General features: G+C 38.7%; 1 protein-coding gene across 5 annotated transcripts in view; it reads left to right on the top strand.

Annotated features, from left to right (window-relative positions):
* Window positions 1-12,135, top strand: part of LOC140914895 (protein FRA10AC1) — an 88,738-nt gene that overhangs the window by 29,222 nt on the left and 47,381 nt on the right. For all 5 annotated transcript variants that reach the window (XM_073353863.1, XM_073353860.1, XM_073353861.1 and 2 more), the window contains exon 9: window positions 11,220-11,333. In XM_073353863.1, the coding sequence (XP_073209964.1) occupies window positions 11,220-11,333 (114 nt within the window). The remainder of the gene's footprint in view (window positions 1-11,219; window positions 11,334-12,135) is intronic.

Below are 12,135 nucleotides of genomic sequence, written 5' to 3' on the forward strand. Positions count from 1 at the left end.
AATTGCCAGAATTAAAGTTCCCTGTGCAACTTTAATTCAACACTTTTGTGTGTATATATTGATGTCATGTGGAAAAAATAGTATGTGATCGTGTAATTATTATAAAGTAGCTATATGCACTCAAGGGGGCCAAATTCACATTGCATGCGTAACCTTAATTTTGGCATTTCCTAACATTTGGCTGCTTGACCTCGCAACCTTGATATTCTTTTACCTTTTTGTGTTTAAGTATTTATATTACAGTAGTATGTAGAGGCCGTAGTCAAGGATCCCCTTGTGCCTGGTGCTGTATATAATAGACAGTTCATATCCTAAAGAATTAACAATTTCGGGGCATGCAAATGTTTAGCATATTTGGCACGTAACTACTTTGCAATGCTGGCTACACAAGTGCCATGAGAACGCCCGTTCTCACTTTCAGGTAATGTAAATAAGAAGTGGGCAGCATTATCTCCTGTAAATGTAAACAAACTTGTTTGTCTTAGCAATTGGCTGAACAAGAAGTAGGACTGAGTGGACTTGTAGGCTCTAAAGTTTTACATTGTTTAGTTTTTGAGTGCAGTTATGTAACACAAAAAAATCTACATTTGTAAGTTGCAGTTTCACGATAAAGAGATTGCACTACAGTGCTTGAATGAGGTAAATTGAAAAATACTATTTCTTTTGTTTATCATTTTTACTGTGCAAATATTTTTAATAAAAAATTATAATATAAAGTGAGTACTACACTTTGTATTCTGTGTTGTCATGGAAATAAATATATTTGAAAATGTAGAGAAACATCCGAAAATAATTGGTATTCTGCTTTTGTTTAACAGTGTGATTAAAACTGAAATTAATCGTGCATAATTTTTTTGAGTTAATCACATGGGTTAACAGCAAGTAATTGACAGCCCTAGTTTGTAGTTATAGGGAAGATAGCAGGTGTCACTTCCTTATCTTTGATTCAGAAGTGAAAAAAGATACAGGCCCTGCTATTAAGATAATTTAGACATGGATAATATACTGGACAGATTCCAAGGCCTTTAATGCAGAGATGTTACAAGAGCTGATTTGGTGCTCAATTTTATCTAAACGTGAGAGACAGGAGAGGTAATTTTGTTTGTCATAGTATTCTGCTGACATGGTAGATAAGAAAATAATAAATTCTACAGAATACAAAAAGAAAGCTAGGAAAAGCAAAATTAATGCTCATTCTTTTATTACTACTTTAGGCTGTTTTTACTCCACAGAAAAACATTTGATTCAAGATTTGAGATTCAGAGAGACATTTTTTCCTGTTGTCTATTTTGAAACAATTTTGATAAGTTCTCTAGATTCTTTAAAGAGTTCTCTAGATTCTTTGTGTGTTGACTAAATGGTACTAAAGCATATGAAGAGATTTATTTCCTAAATACCGAAACCACTGAGGTATATTTGAGTAGGAACTGTGAGTTTTCAGCATCTACTCTACGTTATGACCTAGTATGATAACTATAAAGATAAAACAGTAAAGTCAGTTTTAAATAAGCAAGAGTTGGCTGTTCCTTTTCTTCTGGGGTATATATGGATGCTTAAAAATCTTTGTAATCTCATTTTTTTTACTGACTCCACCTGATACTCAGAAGCTAATAGGTCAAAATATCTTCACAAACAAATTATTTAAAAATGCATCAATTATATCAAAATAAATTTCCTTAGACTAAGTTAGTTATGGTACATGAATAAGGGGGTGTATGTAATCATTCAGGTATTTGGTAATATCTGTGTAGCATCTATAATAAAATGGCTGTGACTTGAACAATAGGAAATGGGTGGGCACGATATTCTCTGCAAATTTTGCTGGACGTAGGCTGTTTGGAGATATACTGGTGAAGGGTTTCAGAGTAGCAGTCGTGTTAGTCTATATCTGCAAAAAGAAAGGGAGTACTTGTGGCACCTTAGAGACTAACAAATTTATTTGAGCACTAACAAATTGTTAATTTCTAAGGTGCCACAAGTACTCCTTTTCTTTTTACTAGAGAAGGGTGTTGGAAAGGCAGGCTTATAAGGGAGACACCATCATGTCAAAGGGACTATAAAGTATTTACTAAACAGTGTTTCTTCTTTGAGTACCAGTCCCTATATGTGTTTCACATAGGTGTACACATGTTCTCCGAGTACCTGAATATGGGGGATTCTTGAAAGAGGTATCTGTTGGTCTGCTCACGTACCCTTGGTCTCCTTGTGCTTCCAGCTGAGGAGATAAAGGGCAGAACAGACTGGCTGCCTCTCCAGTTCCTTCTTACTGCCACATGGCCTGTGTCAGAAACTTCAGTATCTGAAGATTCATCTTCCTCATTTTATTCTTTGGTCATATATATATGTTAGGTAAGAGGATCAGCAGAGGAAGATGTGAAGGTCCATCAGCCTTCCTCCACCACCAAGAAGAGCAATGTTATAACACTCAGATTTGCTTCTTGATAATATTAAACCTAGAGCGAGGAGACTATTTTATTTTCTGGAATGCAGTATACAAAATGGACCATATCTATGTCTAAATCACAGTATTGTAGTAATTTGTGTTTCTGTTAGTTTAATATTTTGTTAATTTTAATAGCTGTTTCATCATGAGCAGATGTTGAAAGGTTACAACTATGGCTGTGCATATTCTGGAAGACTCAGTTTATACTGAAATTCATTAAATGGGCCCTGATATTTAGTTTATAGATTCATCCAGCAAACTTATTCATGATTGGGAAATGTCAGGAGAGGCAGCATGATCCAGTGGACAGAGCACACCCGTCTAGAAGGCAGGAGATCAGGATTCTATTCTTGGCTCTACTGCTGACTTTCTCTGTGAACCTAGGCAAGTTACTTCACTTCTCTGTGCCTTTGTTTCCTCTCCCACCTACTGTCTGTCTTGTCAGTTTTCATTGTAAGCTCTTCAGAGCAGGGACTGCCTCCTACTATGTGTTTGTACAGCACCGAGCACAACGGGGCTCAATCTGAGTTGGGTAGATGCTACTGTAATACAAAGAGTAACCATTAGTAACATACACCCTTTGTTGGAATTATACTACTTGGGGATTCACCTTTGCAACTGGCTATTTAAGTCTTGGCATAGTGCAATGACGATAGAACAGAGCACGTTTGGCCCATTTGCTTTTTAATGGTGATTAGTGTACCTGGTGCTATTAGGCCTGTTGGAGTTCCTCATAGTCCTCTACATTTAACTAACCTGAACATTTTAGGTTGTAAACAAGTTTTACTGTTTCACTGTTCTATAAAAGGACAAAAGGGAGTAGCAACCATTTTCTGGAGCTGAGAAACATGTCATTGTATGCACTCTGAGAAGTCAGTATTTATTATTCAGACCTGGCAAAATCACATCAGTATCTGCTTTTAAGTAATTAAACAAGAAAGAGAGTTCCATGTTACTTCGTGTGGCCATGTTTGCAATTCTAGGGGATATTGCAGTTAGGCTATTGGTGTTCAGAGACCACTGCTTATTATGTTGAGTAGTATTGTCTTATTGCTTCCTTGCACTCCCCCGTCTGTCTGTGTCCCTCTGTTGTCTTGTCTTATACTTAGATTGTAAGCTTCTTGGGGTTGGGGATCATCCTCATATTCTGTTTGCACAGCGCCTACCACAGTGGGACCCTGGGACATGACTACAGCTAGTAGGTGCTATAGTAATATAAAAAGAGACAAGGTGAGTAAAATATCTATCATTTATTGGACTAATGTCTGTTGGTGAAAGAGACAAGCTTTTGAGTTCCACAGAGGTCTTCAGGTTGTCATTTTCTTCTGATGACCTGAAGAAGAGCTCTGTGGAGCTTGAAAGCCTGTCTCTTTCACCAACAGACATTAGTCTAATAAAATATATTACCTCTCCCACCTTGTCTCTCTTGTATCCTGGGACCAATACAGTTACATAACACTGTAATCTATAATAAAAAAAAGTCACTTAAATGAATCGTCTTCAGAGGCTATGGATGTAAAATGAAGTCTTGGTATATAGGCAGGTTAATTAAGCAATATGTCAGAGCAGCAAAAGATGGGTATAATAAACGTGTGGGAAACGAGGTAGATCTCTTTACATAAGGAGAAAATCCTTATGACTAGAGGCCTTCAAGGAATAGGAACCAAAGTTCATGGATAGCTACACTGTCACATGCTTAGTAGAATGAGCACTTCCTTCCTTCGCTGGCAAGAATGCTTCACAGTATAAAGATTGGAAGAACATTAGTTCTCCTCACTAATCCAAATTGAAATAATTCATTTTTGGAGGAAGTGGTCCTTTCAGTAACTAGGCTTGAGAATTACAGCATTTCAGCTGCCCCAGTCCTGCTCTAGGAATGAGACAATGCCCTGTAGCTAGAATTCATAGACATGCTTTCTCTGAAAAAATGAATCCACAAATAGGAATTTATATTTTAGGCGTTTATAGAAATGCTTTTCTGCACTAGAATTTGTGCACTAAAGTGATTATTCTCAGTTGCAAAGTGTAATTTCTCTATTCACTACATATAAGAAAAATCAGGAATTATATTATTTGGAAGTGACTTTGATTTCTGAGGAGTATATGTAATGTGGTTTTTTATAATGTGTGTGTGTGTGTGAGTGATTTTATTTTCCATCTTTAAGTCAGGCAAGCGGAAGTGGAGTAGGACAGGAATAGGAATGACGAGAAAGCATATATGCTGTTTTTATCATTTCAGAAATACTAGATGTATCAAATAGCCTGTAACTGGAATTATAAATATACTTCTTAATATTTTAGAACTATATCTAACATTGTCTTATGCAGAAGGTGCAGCACTTCAGTTAAAAATCTTAATTGTAGGTGCAGGTTTAGCTGCCTTAATTTCTGAGTAATTGAACTGGCATTCTTGTTGATCGGTATGGCTCAGTAAATAGATCTTTTTATTATGTAGCTGAGTTCTCTTAGGCCTGTTGTCATAGTAGCCTTATTTGTTTTTTATAATCTCATGCTCTGTGGGAGAGAGCATGAATTTTATTAGTAAATATTAAGTAATCTGTTTAATGAAGTAAAGAGTAGGAGTGATAGACAGTAGACAAGCTTTATTAGTGGACAGCTCAATCATAAGTGCCTAATTTTTTGAAAATTGTAAGTGGTGCATCTGATGACCACATATGCATTGTACTGTATCCTATAATTTGTAGTTTTAAATCTGCAAATGTAACCTTCAGACTTCTAATTTTCTGATATGTTTTCAAGTTTAAATGTTAGTTTGTAACTCGCATGGTTATGTTACTGGTGGTGGAATACAGGAAATCTTAATGCAGTAAATGTGCCCTAAACATAAAGTAGGATAACTAAGAAAATGTTACAATGTGCCCTAAACATTCAGTAGGATAACTTATGAAAAAAAAATTAAAAACCCTTTGTATAAGTGTCTCTAGATGGAGTTTTTTTCAACTGTTTCATATTTTATATTCGACATTTCATATTAATTAACGTGGTAGAAAATTCAAGATTTATTTAAAAGCATTCTTTCCTAAGTGTTTATTAAAAGATTAATGTTTATTCTATAGAGACAACTATAACTTAAGCAGCATTGAGCAATAATACACTTCACCACTATGGGGCACAAGAATTCAGTATTATACAGTGTAGCAGGGACTGTTTTTTCAGATCTAGTTCTTTGATATATTCTTTTGAAACAAGTGATTATCCCTAACTTTTTTTTCCTTCATGCAAGATGTTTGTTTTGGTTTGGTTAGAATTGTCAAATTTCATTCAGTAATGTAACAAGGTATATTAGTAAATGGGAGTACAACTCTGTTTTGCATCAACGTGCTTAGCTATGAATATTTTCTAAATAGTATAAAAAAGGGGTGACTTTTGCAGCACTGTTAACCTATAAGTTTGTGGCATGTCCTTATTAAGGACATGAAAATAGTGATGATATTCAGTTTTTCCTAAGGGTTGGATTTTTTTTTTTTAAAGCAGATCCATTAGGCCTTGTACCTTCATCTATTTTCTATTATTATTTTACATTTTTTTCCTTTTAAATCCAGGATTCTTTCTTTCATTTTTCCTTCTCTTTTATTCAGTCTTTTCCCTTGGGTATTATGAAGGGAAATCATGTTTGGTGACCAATATGTCCTAGAACTGAATCATATCTATACCTAGTGACCATTAATAATTGTAATATATATGCCCAATTTTCAGTGGCAGACTATACAAAACAAATATTCACGTCTTTTAAACTGTGATAACAAACAATCACGGAGTTCATACTTTAAACTTTTACTAATCTTATGTAATGTAAGAGAGAAATTTTTTTGACTGATACATAGTAGGAAATGTTAAAACTTTTCAATGACTGTATTTGTCTTCTTGCCAACACCCAAGTTTCAGGTACAAAAGGCCTTGGTAGGTCAACTGCAGATAGACAAACCAAGAGATGCATTAAACTATAATGGAAGTATTTGGCTCCCAGAATAAAAGCGTACACCTTCAATGAGAATTTGTAGTTAAGAGAAATGGTTATGTCTCAACTGTTAACAGTGTAAGTACATGTAACTATATCATAGTTAGCTAGTTATAATAATTACATAATTATGCTGTAGAAACAAACATGTAGAGATAAAAATATGCATTGTAAGCTTTGTAAACTAAATGTATCAAATTGGCTAATGGCCCTAAATATTTTGTTTTTAAAAGTGCAAAGGTTTGTAGTATGCACTATATTATATTTTTATATATATATATATATATATATATATATATATATATAGTGCATACTATATGTGTATGCTGGTTATGTTGTTGTGTAGCTGGTTATATATATATATATATATAAATAAATATAAATATAAAAAAATATTACCAGCTACATAACCAGCATACACAATAACCCCAAACATCGTTCTGAAGCCATGACTGTCTGATGAGTCAGTGTGAAATGATGGAAATAGGTACACACATGATTGCTTTTAGTTTAGAATATCACCAGGGTCACTGGGATTCATGGTCTGTCACCTAACCACTTCCACATGTAATCTGAGGTTTCACCAGCATTTCACCAGCAAAGTGAACAGAGGTGATGTTGATAAAAGGTGGGGGTACAATTTAGAGGTTCTGGTGTGAACCCTGGCAGCAGAAGCGACGCCCGGGGAGGAATACACTATATGGTCTTGTGGGCTGCAGCACAGCCGTGCGCCGCCTTTAGTGCAATACAGAGCAGTTTCCTAGCACCATCCAGCTCAGAGCCAGCTCCTGGCCAGTCCCACCTTTGGCCACAGGCTCCTGGTCCTGCCTGGACTTTGGCTGCTGGATCCCAACCCTCCTGGCTCCTTGATGGACTCTGTGAGCTTGGACAAGGCAGCTGGGCCCAATTCTTAAGACTACAGGTGCAGCCCCTGCACAGATACATGCCCGCACAGGTGCATGAGGTTAAATGCAAGGCCTCCCCCTCTGTATAATCGGGCATCCCTGCCTCGCTCCCAGCGGTGCACTGTGGTTTGTAAAGAGCTTTGAGACTCTCGGAGAGACACTGCTGGAGCAGGGCAAGCTAATTGCTGTGACCTGTGAGCCAGCCTCTGAGGCCATCCATGCTGCACTGAGACCTTCCAGATTTCTGCCAGCCTAGGGGTAGCTCTGAACGCCTTTCGCTCCTCAGGCAGTGCCCCTCCATCCCTTCCCCCACCTTCAGCAGGTAGCTCAGGCTATCCGGAGCAGGCTGAGCTCCTGTGCCCTGTCTGTACCCCTCAGCTCTGCATCCAGGGGCACATGCAGGAGGCCGCCCTACCTGGCTGCCGCTGTCTGTGCGGAAGGGCAGCCGATGGCAGGAGGCATCTCCACCCCAGGATGGTATCAGTGCCACTGGCCGGGAAGGAAGGAGCCAAGCTGCACTGGACCCCTCACCGCACTCTCCCTGGGCTGAGGTTTGGTGTCATCTTCTCCTCTCTGCCAGATCCCAATTACCCCTGTGGCTCCTGGGGCTCCCAGTGCAGCCTCCTTAACCCCTTCCTGCCTGCACTTCAGCCAGGGAACAGGAGGTGACTGGGCTATGTTGGGGGCAAGTGGCAGCCTGTGTAAGTGGCAGCAGTGCTGTCTGGGCAGGAAGGGACAGGACTGCTTCCAACCTCCGGTGAGGCAGTGGGAAGGGGTAAGCTCTGCAAAGACACAGGCCAGGGGCAGCTCCTGGGCAAGGTAAAGGGAATGATGGCAGCTGCCCTCACTAGATGGCTCTGAGCAGAGCCGATGTATAACTGTTGTAGTGGGGAAGGAGGGGAACAATATAAAGATTCTGGTGTGAGCCCTGGCAGATATCGGGGGGGGGGGAAACGGGACACACCCGACCCTGTGGGACACCCCACCCCCCACGCATTGCCTCTGAATATGGTGTTGCCTACAGAGTATGGTATTCAAACTAGATCATGTTTTAAATGGACATTATGTAATATAACTGCTTCTTAAAAGATCTTTTTCATGAAATGAGGCTGAATAGTGCCATATTATTGAACCATTTGAGATCTCATTCAGTTATATGCAAGGTTAAAACACTAAATCACTGGAGACATTCTACTTAAATCACAAATAAAATTTATAAACCATGACATAGAATGATATGAAATGTCATTTTTGCTACTAAATACTAGAGATACAGAAATCTTAATTTTTATACAAAGCTGGACAGAAAAATCTGAAATATTTAAAAACAGTTACAATGTTTTATATTTTGGGTAATAGCTTTTATACAACAGGATAATTAAATAAGAAATTTCCAAATATTTTGATTAATTTGAACACAGCATGGTCTGATAATACACTCTGTATTTTGTTCGACTTTACGGTGATGCATAATAGAGAAGTTATTACAGTTGTATGTGATACAACCTAAGTTCCCTCTAAGCTGTGCGGCCGCGCAGCAGGCTATCAACAGCTGCGCAGGTGGGGAGAAGTGCCTCTCCCACAGCCCCGGAGCTGCTGCGGCTGGGGACAGGCACCTCTCCTCCAGCCCCAGCTGCGGCAAGAGAGGGCTGGGGGGAGTCCTTTCTCCCCGCCGCAGCCCAAGGGCAGCCTGCACTCCAAGCCCCTCATTTCCCACCCCCTGCAGCCTTTGCACCCCAGCCCTCTGCCCCAGCCCTGAGTCCCCTCCCGCATCCTGACCCCCTCATCCCTGGCCCCACCCCAGAGTCCTCACCCCCAGCCAGAGCCAGCACCCTAATCCTCTGCCCCAGCCCTGAGCCCCCTCCCACACTCTGAAACCCTTAGCCACACCCTTACCTCATTCAGTGTACAGGATGAATAGTGCATAGAGAATAAATCAGGATTGTGTGGAGCATGAAGCTGCTTTTAGGATCCGTGCTTTATTTGCTCTAGTAGTTGGAATATGTGTAGAGAACAAGGTAGGGGATTGGCAGGAAGTGAGAATGGTCTGGTGGATAAGTCAGGGGAATGCCACACAGGTGAACTCAGTCTATGTCTCTCTCTCTCTCCCCCATCTTCCTATCTGATGCAGAGCTAGTCTTTTAAACCTTAATGTTGGTAGGCGGCCCCTAATTGCATATTCCTTACTTTCTGGATGCCTGACTTGAAACAACCCGGGTTTGGATGTAGCCATGTTGAGCACTGAAAAGAATAAGTGTAATCAATGGGAGTTGTAGATGCTGAAAACTTCTGTCAATAAGGCACTGTGGGGTGAAGGAATGAGCGCAGGGTTAGTATTTGAGATCCTGAGTTCTAATCCTGGCTCTACCACTGACTCACTCTGTGTCCTCAGACAAGTCTTGGTCTCAGTTTCGTCACTGGTAAAATGGGGATAATAATGCTCTCATCTCATAGCAGAGATAAAATCATTAATGTTTGTGAAGCAGTCAGACACTATGATAATAAACGCTCTAAAAAAGGCCAGGAGAAAATGGATAATTCTGTATTCAGTACAGGATTTGGATGGTGTGAGGTAAATAAGGTGAGGGACACTAACTGAATGATGATGAGAGAACATTATTTTAATGTAGTTTTTATGTATGTAACATTTGGGTTTGCTGACTGCATGAAATCTTTGGTGTTTCCAGGCACCACCTTTAAAAGAGAGGCTAACTGGTAATAAAACTGATGCATGTGACTATTGTCTATGCCTGTGTGGGAGTTGTGGTTTTTGGAGTCATGAAACATAGTTGTAGCTAATGTCCAAAAAACCTGGATGTTTTCTATGATACATGGTATAACTTGCTGCTTACTTGCTCCTTCTTTATGATAAAAAAATCCCCACCTTTTTTCTGGTGTAATGAATTTTGCAGCATTATTTAAATGCAAATTCTATTTTCTTTGTTTTAAGCATTAGCATTACAAGTGGTTTTCCACTGTACAATTGAAGTATCCAAGGACACTGTCAATCCATTGGTTAGCAGCTTAGGCAGAACATTCTGAGGTTAATCTTTTGAAAACAGTACTGAAAACAGAGGTGAGCCTATTAATACAGATCCTTGTCACCAGCTCGGTGTATGAATGTACCCTCTACCAATTGGGTGTATGTTCTCTGTATTAAGTATGGTATTAGAAACGCAGTGGTGTCAACAACATTGAATACAAGTAGACTGTTTACATAATTTTAACATTAGGATTTAATGTAACAAAACCAGAAAGTTCTTAAACAAGTTGTTTCATACTTTACTCATTATGGTGTGCCTTAATTCTTTTTAGAAATTGTAGAAGAAGAGGAAAACAAAATGTGTCTAGAACACTTTAGAAAGCAAATTGCTTTCCAATAGAACAGGGAAGGAAGCATGCACGTTAAACAATATTTAGGCATTTTATTTTTGCACATAATTCATACTTAGTCATTTGGTGTCATTAAAAATGCTCACGTGTCTGAAAGGCACCTTCTGATCCATCACACTCCACTAAGTAAATAATCATTTAGGATGAAGGTAGCCTAATGACATTCATTTGATCATTAGCTGTTAGCTTTTCCAAAATTTGGTGTTGGTAGGTTTAATTTACTCCTTTCTGCCTGCCCTCGAAATACCTAAAGAGATTAGAGCTGACATGAACCGATCTAATTTGTTAAATTGTTTTTTCTTTGCAAATATTGTGCAATATTAAACAAATAGTGTGGCTATGTCCTTAAGTGTTGTTTGCTACTAGTTCATTACCTCTAGACATTACTTTCTACCTTTTTAATGCTGAGTAATGTAAAAAAGGAAGACTGGATATAACAATGTCAAGCCCAAATGAGCTAATGATTTAACCATGATTTTTTCTTTTGGTCTCTTGACAGGTCAGTTTTCCTGTGGAAATAAGCACTGTGATGAGAAAGAAGGACTGAAGAGCTGGGAGGTGAATTTTGGGTACACTGAATATGGTGAAAAGAGGAATGCCCTTGTGAAATTGCGTAAGTCAGCCCCTTCCTATGGTTGGCCTTCAAGCTTATGTAAATGCAAATGAAGGCTAATATCTTACTATTTAATGATATAATGAAAAACCTAGAAATTGTAGTCATGCTTAGGATAGTAGGCAAGGAGGAAAATAAGTTGTTGTATATGATACTTTTGGTTGGACTAGTTACAAATATAATAATGGCTGTGCTTTAGGGAAACCGCTCTCTTTCAATCAGTACAACCTATAATTGCTTTATTACCTGAACACTTCTTGCTGTCTAATTCTTACTGCCATAGATTCTTCTAGTCGTATTGTTGTAACACAGCTGCTTCATTTATTTTTTTTAAGAGGAAGACTGAACAGCATATGTGAAGTTTCAGCACAACTCATGCTGAACCATTTCTGTGGCTAAATAGTCTTTAGTGCTGTCAAACACCTTTTGCAAGCATTACATTAACTTAATTTTATTTTTAATACTGACATTTCTTAATTCTAATACTAGCATACCTATTTTCCTTCTTTGACAAGGTTACTGGGCTTCTGGAGGCAGGGGAAACAGTAGATGTGGTATATCCTGATTTTAGTAAGGTTTTTGACACAGTCCCACATGGCATTCTTATAAGCAAACTGGGCAAATGTGGTCTAGATGTAATTACCATAAGGTGGATGCACAACTGGTTGAAGCAATATACTCAAAAGTAGTTATCTGTGGTTCGCTGTCAAACTGGGAGTGTTCTGTCTAGTGGTGTTCTGTAGGGTCAGTCCTGGAACCAGTACTATTAAATATTTTCATTAATGACTTGGATAATGGAGTG

This window comes from Lepidochelys kempii, chromosome 7 (assembly GCF_965140265.1).
Source record: "Lepidochelys kempii isolate rLepKem1 chromosome 7, rLepKem1.hap2, whole genome shotgun sequence".
In the NCBI taxonomy this organism is placed as follows: Eukaryota; Metazoa; Chordata; order Testudines; family Cheloniidae; genus Lepidochelys; species Lepidochelys kempii.